The sequence below is a fragment of the Neltuma alba genome, unplaced genomic scaffold (assembly GCF_004799145.2).
Source record: "Neltuma alba isolate B1F8T4 unplaced genomic scaffold, ASM479914v2 tig00011238_pilon, whole genome shotgun sequence".
NCBI lineage: Eukaryota > Viridiplantae > Streptophyta > Magnoliopsida > Fabales > Fabaceae > Neltuma > Neltuma alba.
In genome coordinates, this window is record NW_021635957.1 from 77,803 (window position 1) to 93,908 (window position 16,106).

Here is a 16,106-nt window from a genome sequence, read left to right on the forward strand (position 1 = left end):
ATGCCACGCAGTGCCGCCAGAGAAAACGATCCGATGAGAATGATGGCACTCGGCATTGTTTCCCAAGTCAAAACGCAAAGTCGGATGCTACGACTCTCGTCTCTACTGTGTTGGGCTCCATTAGAGGACCGCCCCGGCCCACTAACACATTAAAAAGTCCTTTTCCTATGACAAAAATGAAGGGGTTACCAAAAAAAAGGAGAAACATGAAGGGGAGGAGAAGGGATAAAATTTTTTAACGAGATCAATTTAAAAAAATAAAAAATGAGGTTAAAAATTTTTCATTAAATTTTATTATTTTTTTGTTTCATATTTTTTTTAATTTTTAAATTTTTACTTCTCTAATTTTTTAAGCCAAACTCATTAAAATTTCATCTTTTTTCTCTTTTCTTCCATTGTCTAAACTGTTGAGCCCAAAGAGGATTATGAATGCACAAATGATGGGCCGGACCTTTTATTTTTTCCCCCTCTTCCGGTCGAAATCGAGTGGAGCTAGCGCTAGTTCGGCCACGTACACGTGATGGGCATTACCCGACGGCTCCAACCGACAAAGCAGAGAGTGCAAGAGTGTATTCAGATTAGCAACGGTAAAATTGATTTTTATTTTATCTTTCTTTTCAAATACTCAATTAGAATAAAAATTAGTTAGTTTAACGTTATTTATATTTAGATTATTTTTTTATTAAAAAACAGTTTAATAAATTAAAATTTGTTTAGATGAGTAATAAAAAAGTAACTTTACATAGAAAATAACTAGGAAAAAAAACATGAATTTTATAACATATATCTCATATATATAAATTAACAAATTTAAGACAAACAATAAATTAAAATAAAATTATGAAAACAAAAAGACTTGATGTATTATTAAAAAAAAAAAGAACAATACTCATGTGAAGTTCCTTGTATTATTATGTTAAGTTCTCCAATTTTACATAGTCGTATGTTCTATTTTTAAAACACTTGCGTTTAATGGTGTTTAATTATAAAATCACATAAAAAAATAAAACATATGACTATATGTGATTGGAGAACTTGACATAATAGATATAAACAACTTGACCTGAATATTTTTCCTAAAAAAATTTATAAGCATTAGAAAATTATTACTAGCAAAAAAAAATCAAATTATTAAGTCAATGTAGGACCTATTTAAATGTCATTCTCTTTCTTTTCATCCTTATTTATTTCTCTTCCCACGGTAGAAACTCAATAAGCCCAGATTTTCGACTTTGGCAGTGCCGGGCTTCTTTTTTTTTGCTGCAAACACTCATTAGAAAAAAAAGTTAATCCAAACAAATATAAATGTTAAAGCAACCCACTAGCCGACTTTTCACATTGTTTAAGGCATGTTTGTTGGTTTCAACTCCAATCCAAATACACGCTAATTCAGAAGCCGCTGTTGGTCTAAGTAAAAGCCATACAGGTTAGAAGTCACGTTTGTTTTGGACGGGGGAGTTTGACAAGTCTTAAAGTACTTAGAAAAAATATTTTCATACAAATTAAGATAAAACGTTTCTATTTATTTTATAATCCATAAAATCACTTTCAAAAACTAGTCCAAAAACCTGAGCCACATCTACCAAGTATCGTGATGTCCTTGAATGATATATATTGAACAGTTGAAGTGTTTTTCCATGGATTTATCTTCTTTCAAGCATCTCGATCCGTATGACGTCTGCAGCTGCTTGGGTCCGAGTTGTGTGCTCGTGTGCGGGAATGGCATCTGTTCGAGGACTTGTTAAGTTCTATTCATTGTAACACCTACCCTTTAAGCTACTTAATTAACCAATACTACTATAAAACCCAATTAAATCTGGGTTGTTGCGATCATCTTATTAGAGCAGTTAATTCATATGTGCCATAACAATAAAATAAGAATGATGCTCTCCCGGGGAATCTCCAGCAACGAAGGAATTAACCCAGTGGCACTATAATTTGCTGATGCATTATAACATCTTCATATTCTTTTCAGTCTTGGAAAGAGAGGATCGATGACAAGTTGTCCATTGTTAGTGGTGCCGATTTATTTCTTGGTGTTAGGACACCAGAGGATATTTTCACTAGACTGAGGATCCTCATTGGTGGCTGTGAGAAGTTTAACGGTTCTAAATTTTTTCTCCCAGGGCATACTACCTCCAGTTTTAATTATAAGATCACAGGATCTTATAATTAAGACAGGAGGTAGTACGACAATGAAAGCAAATTGTGGCCCCCGGGATCAATGAAACGAGATGGCATTGCGCGAATCAGGCGCGTAATACCGCACCCCTGAACCCCAGTCAAAAGTACAAGGGAGAATTCACCTTTTAAGATATTTTTTCCTAGCATTTTTTGGATTCTCCAAATGCAGGCCTTTTTGAGATTCCTAACTAGGTCTTTAACCTAACTTTTCTTTTGGGCTACCAAGTTCCACCTCCTCCAAACTAATCCGGAAAGGCATCCAATTCCTTGTGGGCTTGACCAGAAACAGACACACCATAAACAATAAGCCTCCAGGATTACAATCTATTTCGAAGTAGAACCCATGGACGAGTAGTTGGCACCAAAAAAAAAAAAAAGAACCCATGGACGAGTAATTAACAAGCACATCTACATTTATATGTACACGCACGAGCGAGTTTTTGAACCTGAACATCACGCACACGCCAATCTGTCCACTTCACGGCACATGAAATGAACACTCGACGTTGCAACCGCGTTGAAAAATTAGCATCGTAAATATGATTGAATTTTGTTGGCAATGAAAGCGACGCAACGGGGAGCCCCCGGGAGAGGCGCGGCTTCAGAATCAATGACACTTTCCGAATAGCACGCACGGCAGTTCTACGTGAAAGGCAATTAATGCAGTGAACATCGATGAATTGTCGTCGGCATGGATTCAACGGTAAGGTCACTAGGTCAGGGAACCCTACAAAATGAAAACAGTTATCTTAACCATAATTTAAGGTTCTAATCATGGACGTACGTGAGTTGGACAGTGTGCTAAACCTGTTTGATGAGCAGATCCCGAGGTTGCCCAGGCTGCTTTTGCCTCCTTTATTGGTCCATTAAAAAGTTAAAGCGTCGTGAAGGTAAATCCATGTGCCATGAAAAAAGCTTGCAAAATTGTACCCTTTTCCCTCCGCCATGACCATGAAAGATGGTAAAGAAACAAAGGGGCTTGGAAAAAAAAAATATTCTGCAATGACATAAAAGCAAAACAGACGAACAGAATGTTATTTCGGTGGGTAATGTGCCAGGAGGACAAAGTGCATTGTTTTGCTTTTAGATTATTGTGGTTTGTTCCAACTTCAGTGGGATCCTGGTCCCTATGCGAACTCTCTATACTATTTGCTGCTATATTATATTCTCTTTGAACTACAAGGAGCGAAGGGTATTCTCCGGGCTTGTGGACTCTCACTTTCGTGACCTGTGAATCCTGAAACAAGAAGCATAAATTATCGAACCTGAGGGAATAGAGAATCAAGAGACGAGCAAGATATGCTCGGAAAAAAGGAAAAGAGGAAATGGAGGGTGGGGAGCGAGGGGTCATAATGACTCGGTTTCATATATGGAATCTGAGAGATGCTCGTATTGATTTTGAGAAGGGTGAGGATTAAGAATATGCCTCTTTTGGCCTCTGCGAAATTAAAATTAAGTATAGAATATCTAAATGTGTGCGTGTGTGGCTCTGCCACCTACATAGTCTATGGAACAAGCTCGCGCGTTCAGCAGTAGATTCGTGATTGAACGTGTATCTCGCTAACGTGTGCCAGAACACGAAGAAAAACAATGAACTCGTTGAACTGATGATCTGACTTTTCCAATCTTTCTTTCTCAGAAGCTTTACCTAAAGTTTGCTTTTGGTTCTGTATAAAGATCTACGTATGGTGTATTTAAAAAACTAAACAGTAAAATTATTCAGCCGAAGCAAATGGAAACCACGGTGATTTCTTACTTTCACCGTGCATTTATATGGAAAGGGAATTAAGTTTATAGTATTACTTCGGTGCTTCTCACTGTTCTTCGGTGCTCTCAAATGTCGGTTGCCCTTTTTCGAGTGGCTCAGATCTGCAATGTGACAAAAGTGGGGTGTGCGATGCGTGGTCGATTTGTTTCCCCACGAAAGGGAAATAACATTGTAATTCTTGATGCGTCTTACAGGTACGTTTGGTTTGAACTTTTTGAGGCCCCAAAGAAACCGTTTTGTGAGGCAAACTGTTGGTAAGTAATTCCTCCTCTTCTAGTCCTAATTATAAAATCTCATTTGTAAACTATAAACAAGATCTTATAATTAGAACCAGAAGTAGTATTATTAGGCATTTTCCTTAATTATGATCAGAGAATCTATTTCACATACAAGTTTTGGGATATTAAAAGCCTAACTATTTTCGATATACTACCTCCGTTCATTATTATAAGAGTTTGTTTGGCTTTCAATTTTGTTATAAATATAAAAACCCAATTCATTTTGTCTTTTATATTTATTCATTTTTTTCATAGCAGCCCTGCTAGTAGTTGCAGGTGTTAAAATTTTTATTAAATGGTAATTTTAGCTAATATGTATGATTAGCGGTATTCTACAAAAGATAACACTTATTTATAACAAATAACTAACTTAACTAGTTTTTTTAATTTTTTCAAACTAGTTAATTAGGTCTTATATTAACGATGAGAAGATTAGTATGATTTTTCAGTTCGCAATAATGCAGTTTTGATGAATGAACGTTTTATTACAAATTCATCGCAAAAGGAATCTTCAGCGTGAAATATACCATCTCAGGAAAAGCTTATAAAAAACGATTATGTGACTGAAGCCTATTATTGAATATTACTGCTCCCATCACAATTTAATCAGTTCTTCTTCTTCTTCTTTTTCACTTGACTTGAAGCCCAAAATATGAATTCATTTGATAATATCTAGAGAATTTAATACCTGGTTTGCACTCTTGCCTTTCTATATTATTAAACTTTATAAATAAACAATTCATTATTATCAATATAATATTTACTTATAAAAAAAAAACTACAGCACTTATCCTCCAAAATCCAAATACTCATAAACAAAACAGGAGGGACTACATGTTTAATTGTTTATTATCCCCGAAAAAACGTATCAAGTTTAAATGGGATGACGTACGCTTGAGTAAGAGGTAGTTATCAAGATACTGAAGATATTAAAATAAGCTTTATGGGTATTAAGAAATGGAATTCAGTAATCAGGCTTCCGTGTCTGATATTTTATATCAAGTGAGAGCGACACTAGTACTACCAAACGAAACAGGCATTGCTAATTATGAAGATCCAGCCGCTACTAATATTTCACAAACAATACAAGTAACGGCATGCCATAACCTAACCCCTCGGTTTTATTTAATTTTGTTTTGAGTGGTTCGTGATATATTGTAATCCTTGGTTCATGACACGAACCTTATCTCTCTTTTAAAATTTTTAATTACTAAAACTTCAACAAATACGTACTTTTTAAATTTGGCTGCTAGTCACTGCCCTGTGTATCTTCTTCTACGTGGTCTTCACGTAGGAATCCATCTTATCCACTTTTTTTTTTTTTTAAAACATCACACCTCAATTTTTTTTTTCATTATAGCAAAAAATCAGAATCACAGCCACATGTTTAGTGCTCTGCGAGACTTTCGCGTACAGATTTCATATTTTTTATTTTTCAGTATTTAACTCTTATACATGGAATTTTGTAAAATTAGAATGAAAAGCATTAATGTGTAATAAAGTATTTCGGGACGCATTTGCGCTAGTAGAGAGGATCATGGCCATTTAAATACACCTGGATGCAGAAAATATCTTCAAATGAATTATTCTAATCACCTTAACATTATCTAATCCTAATATAATAATGTTAACTATCAATTAGCAGGATAACGAAGAAGAGCTGTCACGGCAAATTAGCGATACATTTTATAAAATTTTAAAATCCATCTCAAATTTTAAGTTACCAAATTGCAGCATCAAGTAAGGATGTATTAAACCAATGGGGGTTGGTCCAAGTGGTAAGCAGCTTGGTACCGCTTAAGCGAGGTCTCGAGTTCGAGCCTCTGCGTATGTAGAAATCTCCGTTGGGAGACTCACCCACCACAGCCAGGTGCGCGACCCAGGTCGGATCTAGATGTAGTCGGAGCAAAGCTCCACTGAAACTGGGTGGGCAACCTAAAAAAAAAAGTAAGGATGTATTAAAATTATATTGGTTCCACTAGCCATGCTTTTAAGAATCTTTATACTCATATAATTCTAAATGTAAGGCTCATTTTATAGTATAAATTACATTACAAAATAAATCTTATATAGAGTTTGAAAATTTTTGATGCGTCAATTTTAATATAATTTGTCTTGAATTTTTTTTGATTGAAATAATAAAATGAGCCACAGTATATTATAATATGAGAGCATTATTGTTAACACAACATTTCGTTTTCCCCCCCTGTATTTTTATCTTGTCCGTCCAAACAAAAAAAAAAAAGAAAGAGAAATAACATAATCTCCTCTTCTCTCCTTTATTCATTTTTCCTTCCATTTTTTTGATCTTCTAAACTTTTTTGCCCCATCCAAATGGATTATCACACCTTGCAAGATGCACGCTTGGGACTTGAGAGGTGATCAGGCACAATATTAGCGACTTAGAAGCAAGAAAGTCAACGAGGTGGGACCCAATGCTATTGGTGTGGCGGGAGACAGAGACAGTGTTCTCACGGCGCATGATAGCAAGAGGGCTGCGTGGCGCAGTCAAACTGGAGCACTACCTTGGGTTGCGAGTCGGGATTTTTGGTGGGTGTTTTACACGCGTCTACGTGTGATTGGGTCGTAACGGCTATATTGTGGCATGGACCCCACTGTTTGGCGGACATTTTCTTACGCGCCGCAGACTAGATGGATCCTTCAAAGCAACGCTAATCACAGCTCTCTCTTGCATCTTTTGTCTTGGCCTTTCCCTCCTCACTGGATTTTGCACCCCAGGCCTGGCCATGCGTGCCCGGAAAATTTAAATAATTAAATATTCAATTAATATCAACTCTAAATCAACTATACTAATGAAAACATAGACATTTTAATCTCCGTTTAATTACCGAAGAGGGTGTTTACTAGATTTTACATAATGTACAAAAATCTATTTAATTATTTTAAATTAGTGTCACTCATTTTGATCTCTGTTCATTATTTTAAATTTATGCTTCAATAACTTCTTTTATAAACTTATATACTATATTCCATGTAATTTTTTTTTGATGAAACATCAGGGTATCCACCGGCGGACCCGGTGACTAATTCCTTCGCTGGCTTATAGGCACCTCGATGGGTGGGACAGCTGGCCCAGGGTTTTAAAGCTTTTCCATACCCAAAGCAAGGATTAAACCCTCGACACTTGATTAAGGGAGGATGAGCCCCTACCACTCAACCACACCCCGGGTTTCCATGTAATTTAATTACAGAAAAAATAATTACAACGATGCATTTTTTTTTTTTGCCGACGATACATGAACTTTCAATGATGCGATCTGCATCTCATTTATTTTCTTTGATTTTACCAAGCATACTGCATAAAAGTATAATAAAAAATAACCCAAACCTAAAATTTGAATTATTGTTGGTTAATTAAAAATAAAATAAAAAATGAAAATAATTATTTTTTTACAAAGAGGGAAAAAAGTTGCATGTTATTATTCCAAAAAATATAGAAAAAAGGGGACTTATTAGTAGAAATTAAATGCTTGATTTTATATTGTTATAAAATTAAATGCTCGAGCTGATCTCAAAACTCGTAATAAAAAATGGTTTAAGAAAAACCCGCCACAAATCGGGTTGAAAATTTGCCTGATATTGATGGGTGGGCCCAAGCATATTAGCAAGCATGAAGATTCCGAGGAGCTTGAGAAGTCCAGATTAGGGCAGTGCGTGTAAGAAATTAATGCCTCAGTGCCAATGGCGAAGTAGTGGAAATGAAGCTGAAGTGGTAGGTCTTATAAAAGATTAATTAAAGTTGAAACGGAAGAAGAAAAAGAATAACAAAGGTCTTCGGATGGGACCCCCTTCAAATCTGTGACAGAGACGGCGGTTTTCTTTCAGTTCCTCTTGAATCTTGTGTGGTGCCTTCCTTTGCTTAAAAAATGTTTGTTTGGGTGAAATTAAATTATAATTTTATAAAATAGTTTTATAAAATAGTTTATTTGATGCAACACCCCCCTTAAATTCCGTTTCTTCCATCCCCCTTCACTTTTTTTCTCATCTTTCTTTTCTCATTTTCCCTCCTAGCTCCTACTCCCCTGTCTCTGATTTGTGCATCTACACTATAAAATATAATATTATGTAATCATGTTGAAGAAACTAGGAATATAATATGATTTAAATTGCAAGCTTCGTACTCTTATGGTGTCTGTGATTTCTCAGAGCGAAGCATAGTCTTCTCTTTCGCACCTTTCAATCTCAATCCGATGGAAGAAGAATCTAGGGTTTGATAGTGCCAAGTTCATCAAGGTCCGTCCTTTGATGCTTTTCTCATTATTTTTCTTACTGGAAATCGGGTCGATTTCTGTACTTTCCCAGATTTTGTGTAGACTCCTTTTCCCCATTATTCGCAGTCCCAGTGGATAATTGCTGCTCATCGCTGGGTCTTCATTTTCCTAGCCTTTCATGAGCTGACAATTTCAGACTTAGATTGAAAAAATCCACCGTTTGGCTCGTTGTCTTACGTAAATGGGATTCTTCGTTCCTGTGTCTTATAATTTGGCGCATGTGGTCCAAATGTCTTCTATATTTGTAAACATATGGGATTTTCTGGGTTTCTGATGTTCTTATCTTAAGTTTCTGGTCACCTGAGCTTTGAAGAATTACGTTTTTACCTTGATCTCTCTAACTGTTAGATTTAGCTAGAAGCTAATATGGAGGAGGTTGAAGAAGCCAACAGAGCAGCCGTTGAAAGCTGCCATAGAGTCCTAAGTCTGTTGTCTCAGCGCCAGGATCAGGTTCCTTATGGCAATTTAATGGTGGAAACAGGCGAGGCTGTGTCCAGATTCAAGAAAGTTGTTTCCTTGCTCAATAATGGTTTGGGTCATGCAAGAGTCAGGAAGCTCAAAAAACTTCAAATCCCTTTTCCTCAGAGTATTCTTTTGGACAATCCAAATTCCAAATCAAACCATTGTCCCAAAAATCTGCTGTCTCTGCAACCTAGCTCTTCTGACAATTCAATTCAGGAGTTGGGCTCAAATATTGGAAACTCACTGTCTCTAGGGAAACCATCTTTGGAATTGAGTTCAAGTGGCAAAAATCCCCTACACCTTACCCCTTCAGCGTCATCTCCGCACTATCACTTCCTTCAGCAGCAGCAGCAAAGAATATTGCTACAACAGCAACAAATGAAACACCAAGCAGAAATGATGTTTCGAAAGAACAATAGTGGAATCAATCTGAATTTTGATAGCTCTAGCTGCACACCCACAATGTCATCCACTAGATCTTTCATTTCTTCCTTAAGCATAGATGGAAGCGTAGCTAACTTGGATGGGACTGGGAGTGCCTTCCATTTAATTGGAGCTCCACACTCTTCAGATCAGAATTCACATCACAAGAGAAAGTGTTCTGGCAGAGATGAAGGCAGTGTGAAATGTTGGAGCAGTACTAGATGCCATTGCTCAAAGAAGAGGTCAGACTTATTCCTCCCACAAGCGTGTCTCGATTTGATTGTTTTCTTTTTCTCCCGAGTTCTGCGATTAACTCCCTTGTATTAATGGCGGTTCCTTGATGGAAGAGTTTGATATGTTTTTGACATAGCTTGTTTTCTCCACAGAAAGCATAGAGTGAAGAGGTCAATCAAAGTGCCTGCCATTAGCAACAAGCTTGCTGATATACCCCCTGATGATTATTCATGGAGAAAATACGGGCAGAAGCCAATCAAAGGCTCTCCTCATCCTAGGTATGTTAAATTCTGTTTTCTCCGGGTTAACTGATTCGAGTGGACCATGAATTGTGAGTGGCGTATTTATGATGTAATAAATTTTTTTTTTCAAGGTCCCTGAACCGTTTGGTTAGTTGGTGTGAATTTATAGTTCGACTTCTAGGCATTTTAGTACATACCTCGCATCTGTAATTCTATTCTGTGCCCTGTTTGTTGAAGATACAAAAACTCCTTTCTTGTGGCATTTTGATATTGCCAGCATAAACTCGTTCTTGCAAGGTTTTTTGCTTTCATTCGCACAGTTCAACAACGAGAAGTAAGTTGAAACTTGGGTTACCGGTTTCATATTGAACAATTTTATTTTAATCTTAGAGCATGAACTACAAGCTTTATTATGAAGGAAACTGAATATGATCCCTTTTCATGCAGAGGATACTACAAGTGCAGCAGCATGAGAGGGTGCCCTGCTAGGAAACACGTGGAGCGGTGCTTGGAAGACCCTTCGATGCTAATTGTTACATATGAAGGTGAGCATAACCACCCTAGAATATCAGCACAATCTGCAAATGCATGATTCAGTTTGGATCGTGTCGGTGCTGTACATAGTCGTAACTTGTAAGTGGTGCAAGCATGGATTTGGGAGGTTTGGCTGATGAGCGATCTAGTTAGGAAGTGAAGATAAGAAGCAGCGTCCAGAAAGCAGATATCTGTAAAATGGGTAGTTTCAAACGGTAAGAACCATGTCGTTTATCACAAGCATGTTATGAACAATTTAGGAGATTCTCCAAGAATGGAATGCCTTTCAAAAAAAGGTGATATTTTGCCTTGATTACCATGAAGATCTTGTAGTTTGATTGTGAGGGAATATCTTTAGTCTGACATATATGCATCAAAGAAAGCATCTGCTAGTGAGCATTCGTGTCCTTCCAGGTGTACTCTAATTTAAGAGTAGGGTTAAATATACAGTTTTTCTCGCAATATCTGATTACCGGCTATCGCGTCTGTTCCAGTATTTTCTCTAATCGTAACAATCGTGTTGTTGATTCTGCATCCGAGCAGCTTCTGCATATATGGTGATCGGTTATGCTAGGATTGAGCAGGAGGAGCTAAAAGTCACAACCTTTCGATGTGTGCATATTGCCAAACCTTATTCAGTTTGTTGTCCTTGATATATGAGTGTGAATGCTTTCAGGTCAAATACATTGGTTACATTCCCAATGGAAAAAAGGCACCTCGGCTTGTTATGCTTAAACCAGAAATATGCTCTTGTGGGTAATATGATAACCTATCACGGTCAGCATAGTGGGTAGAACAAAGCAAAGGAGAACGAGACAATTTCTCGGGTTAAACACTTGAGAAACCATAAACTATGTGTCCATATAATGGAACACTTTCGAAACTACGAACATTTCCTACCTAAAATATGCAAGGGGTAGGTGCATTACACCATCCTGCTGTCTCTAAATTTCGACAACCATATAAAATAACGTGCGCACGCGAAGTCTATTGCATCCCAAGGGATGATCAATAAATGATAAAAATTCAACATCAAGATCATGAGTTGATTATTGCAAGCTGCTTAGTGTATTCGTTACTCTGCAAAAATGATGATAGAAAATGATGTTCCAATCACGATAGCCTTCATGGTCAAAAAAAAAAAAATCACGATAGCCTTCATGGTCAAAAAAAAAAAAATCACGATAGCCTCCTGAAATATGATAGTAACAGATGTTAGGGGATCAACATTTTCCTTAGATATCTCTAATTTCCCAAGGAAAATAACTGCGGTTTCTCTCTCTCTGTTTTTTTTTTTTTTTTTTTTCAAAAAAAAAATGCATGTCTCGCAAGTATTCTCAACAGCATCCAGAGTAAGCAGGTGGTCTAAAATGTATACCGAATGATCCTTAGCCCCGTTAATGGGATCAATTTGCAGGCAAAGGGAGGATAGCAGAAAGAGTAGGAATCGTGTATGATCTCCTTCGGGTAAAGCTTGCCCTCAGGGTACCATAACTGGAGCTGGACCCAATACAAAACCAATGGACAGCAATGGTTAAATCCACCGCCGGCAATTTGCCCTTCGTACCCAAAATCTCTCCCATTCAAATTGGTGAAACGGAGCTGGTCTATAAGCCCAATCCAAACTTTCTTCATGTGAATGTAGTTCTCTCTCCCTACCTTTTATTTGGAAAAAAAAAAAGGACAATAACATGCATGTATGATATGGTATTACATGATTTTACGAAGATAGCTAGAGAAATAGAAATAAATACAAATTGAACGTCCCATAAGTATTTCATTATCTTCGTACAGACAATCTTTTTGAAAACTTGTACTAAAAAGTAAAAGTAGATACTCAATAGTTCAAAAATAGGCTTTCGGTGCCTGTGAGAACACTTTTTTCTTCCCAAAAAAAAAAGGGAACTAAGCTGGGTTGCACCTTTGAAAGCAAAGGCCAAGAGAGACAATAGGCCTATTTGAAATGATTTATAAATAGTTTTTTAATTATGATTTACTGAATACGAGATAAATAGATAAGAAAAGTTATCTCAATTTATGTAAAACGTGTTTATAAGTGATTTTAAACGTGATGATAAACATGCACCATGTTATCATTAGGGCACGGCTGGTTCAACGAATTTGAGCCTCCAGAATGGAGAGGAGGGTTGGATTCTCTCCCTATGAACGCTTGCTCCCCCCGCCTTAAAGCAGGATATCCATATTTTACTTCCAAGGATGGCCCACATGATTTTTCACAGGTTGTGATCGATTAACTCGGAACTGATTGGGTAGCCCTTTTTTGTTTTTAAGAAAGACCCAAAACCAAATTAGTCCAAATACTTTTAAGCTGTGTTTGGGTGACACCCCAAACCATGGTTTGGGGACCCAATCACCCAAACACCCACCCAAAAACTAAAACCATGGTTTTGAAAAAAGCAAAATTTTTTTGCTTTTGGAGAAAAAAAGGAAAGTGTGAGAGTCTATAGGATATGTATTTGTTATTTTTTTATAAACATATTTAATCTTATATTTTATAAATATATATACATATTAATTATTATTAATTATATTATTTTATGTATTATTAATTATGTTAATAAAAAATATATTAACAATTTTGTTCCTTCAAATTAAAATATATCATAAAATCTATTTTTCTGTAATTATCATATTAACTTATGTCTTTTTTTTAGTAATTTGTATATATAAAAAATGCTTCTGATAACAACTATCCAAACACTCTCACTTCTCAAAATCACTTTTTCAAAAAATCTATTCTTTCCAGAATTTATTCTTCCCAAATCTATTCTCCAGAATCACTTTTCCAAATTACGGTTTGGTTTCATCCAAACACATCCTTAATCACCAACTGGGAAAAGGAAAAAAAAAAAGAAAAAAGAACACCCCCCGGGGGGCCACTCGAAATATTATGCTGTGTGACCCGAAAAATAAGAGAAGACAAAAGAAAATAAAAGAACATTGCCATCGATAAAAAAATATGATTTGTTTCCGGAATCACTTGATTTAATGATTTTAGACAAGCATTGCATGATAACTTTGTATTGTTACTATAGCAATGATTAATATAATTATTAATACTCCTCCGGTCCTACATATAAGACCCTTATAGACCGGAGGAGTACATCAATAATATTTATTAGACATCACATTATTTATTTATTTATTTATTTATAAGACATGATAAATTATATGACTGTGCAAGTCACCTTTATTTGTGATTTATCATTGGCAATAAAACATGGGATGCTGTGAATCTTTGGTCATGATATTAAAATTGGATCCACTTCAACCAGCCAGACTAATAATATAGTCAATCACTTGATTTGTTCAACAAATCAATTAATACAAGATTGACCTGGCTCAATTTAGCCGGGTGGTCATGAATCATAGTCAAATATAAATATTTTTGTATAGTATATAGTTAAATTAGATTATTTCAATCATAATATTCAACTTGGCTTTTTATTCAATTGCAATTGAGGGCCTATTTGAAATAGTTATAAGTAATTTTTTAATCATAATTTACGAAATATGAAATACGTACGTGAGAGGAGTTGCGTCTTGACTTATGTGAAACGTGCTTATAAGTGATTTCTAACGTTATGTCAAGCAGGGCCTGATTTAGTGGCACTTAAATTATTACGTTAACCACTTTAATGACTGGCATGAGTTTTGATGCTACACTAAGTTTGAGGTTATTCTCGTATTAACTGAATTGATCTTTGATAAGCTAAATTCTGATTTACTTAGTCGACCAGTCTGACCAGATAATCAATCATTAGTTTAACCAGTAGGTTTGATTCCAATTTCAATTTATGCTAAATACTCATCGAATCTAAAATATTTGAACTGCGGAAACAAGTGTCTCGATATCCATCGATAAGGGATAAGCACTGTACCAAGTTTAAATTTCACGTCTCACGTATATTTTAGCAAGAAAGTCACAATGGTACGAAGCTTTAACATCAAACGAACATAAACTCCTAAGGAGCAAGTAGCAACCATCAAAAACTGGATAGGATTTCAATCACAACCTTTTCAGCCTACTTAGTCCTGTTCGGTTTGCTAAACATATTGATTTTCTTTGGAAACGGAAATGAAATTACATCTCATAGCAAATGATTTTCCATCAAAATGATGGAAATTTATTTCTTGAGCGAGGATCGTGGAAATTGGAAAATAATGGCCTCACATAGCCGCCAAACTCGTCACAGATCTCTACGGACCTCGCACGAAAATATTTGCTCGACTCAATCATGTTTCTACGAAAAATTTAATAAGAAATCCTGTTTGTATTCAAATGATTCAACATCCATCACACTTGAAAAACTTAAAACGCTTGAAGATGAGCACAAATCAGAGGAAGATGCAAACACACACTAATAAGATTATTCCCAATTAAGGTTGCAACACAGGGAATTAATTCCATCATCAATATGCAAATTAATTCCCTTAACAATCATTGATCATGACAAATGAAACCATTCCATTAATGTTGCCAGTGACATCTAACGTTACACAGAAAATGCATGATTCGTCCATTGACAGGTACGTTGTACAAAAGCATTTACCACGTACATCTATACCTAGCTACGTGTAGTGTTTCTGCCTTTGATTTAACTTTGAACTCTCATGCCTTGATCAGAATTTCAAATTCATCAGGGAAGAAATCAAAATGGACAACTATCAAGTCGCGCAATTCACTTTATTAAGTGAGAACAGCATCCAAGTTTATAGCAGGCTTGAGGACATAATTTATCTTGCGAAGAACCTCAAAAAAAGACCACATCTTGTTGTTTTGTCTCGATCCTTAGCTTGATCATTAAAGGGTCTGCATTATCATGATCCTTCAGTGTAATCCATGTTTTTTTAAGGAGCCATGAGTTTAAGAATGAGCCAGTTGTGTAGGATACAGAGCTGACGACCTCAACTAATCTACTGCACATAGAGCAGAGCAAATGTTGCATTTTAGCTATAACAAGGATGAGTTCATTGAGCGAGGTTGAAATAATTTGTTCCATGTCTTTAATTGTAACCAAGAGCAACATCGTCCAATAAAACTGACTGAAAATCACATTCCTATTCCACAGAATACATATCCAGAGTATTCTCCTGATATATTCATTCAACCTCAGAACAGTCGGGACCAAAGAGTCTAATTATTAATCTTCGATGTCATGCCACGAGACAAGTCATACACAAATGGCTGCTTCGTTTTTGACTGGTGTGCTCAACAAGAGACTAAGTTAATAACAGAAATAATTATCTGTAAGCAGATCATCTAAAGGAATCATTAGTTTAATGTGATGGGGTTGGTTGCTCTTGCCACCTCCATTTCACTGTGAATTGTTCATAACAATTATGCTAGGCAACAGACAGATAACAGACAAAACTGCTATAGCTTCGTTTTTAACCGGGTGAATTGCTATAACTGGCTTTGACTGTGAGATTTTACGGTTTAGAAAGGCGCTAATGCCATGGAGAAAAAGCAAGTCTACTGCCAGCCAAGTAGTAACGGTTGCAAGTTACATTAAGATATTCCACTGGCCCGTGTCGTTAACACTAGTGTAAAGCTTGGTTAGATTTACATACAGCGTACCACATACAGTGTAATTGTTTTCATGTATAAGACAATACAATCCATATCCCTGTTTATATGATATCTCAATTAATCTGCACATAATGA

The 16,106-nt window shown here is 36.1% G+C and overlaps 1 protein-coding gene across 2 annotated transcripts; it reads left to right on the forward strand.

The window, feature by feature from the left end:
• The first annotated feature begins 8,235 nt into the window (after positions 1-8,235).
• Positions 8,236-10,881, forward strand: LOC114762627 (probable WRKY transcription factor 21). 2 transcript variants are annotated; one of them, XM_028952144.1, is made up of 4 exons: positions 8,236-8,484; positions 8,871-9,649; positions 9,794-9,919; positions 10,331-10,881. In XM_028952144.1, the coding sequence occupies exons 2-4, from the start codon at positions 8,889-8,891 to the stop codon at positions 10,473-10,475; spliced, it is 1,032 nt and encodes a 343-aa protein (XP_028807977.1). In that variant the 5' UTR covers positions 8,236-8,484; positions 8,871-8,888; the 3' UTR covers positions 10,476-10,881. The 2 variants fall into 2 exon arrangements, with proteins under 2 accessions (XP_028807977.1, XP_028807976.1); XM_028952143.1 differs by having other exon boundaries at positions 8,236-9,649.
• The last annotated feature ends 5,225 nt before the right edge of the window (positions 10,882-16,106 follow it).

What these genes read in the sequence shown, in the direction of transcription:
- LOC114762627 (XM_028952143.1), top strand. Translation starts at nt 8,889, where the DNA reads ATGGAGGAGGTTGAAGAAGCCAACAGAGCAGCCGTTGAAAGCTGCCAT. An exon ending in TGCCATTGCTCAAAGAAGAG is followed by an intron (nt 9,650 to 9,793) that starts GTCAGACTTATT and finishes TTTTCTCCACAG; the next exon opens with AAAGCATAGAGTGAAGAGGT. An exon ending in AAAGGCTCTCCTCATCCTAG is followed by an intron (nt 9,920 to 10,330) that starts GTATGTTAAATT and finishes CTTTTCATGCAG; the next exon opens with AGGATACTACAAGTGCAGCA.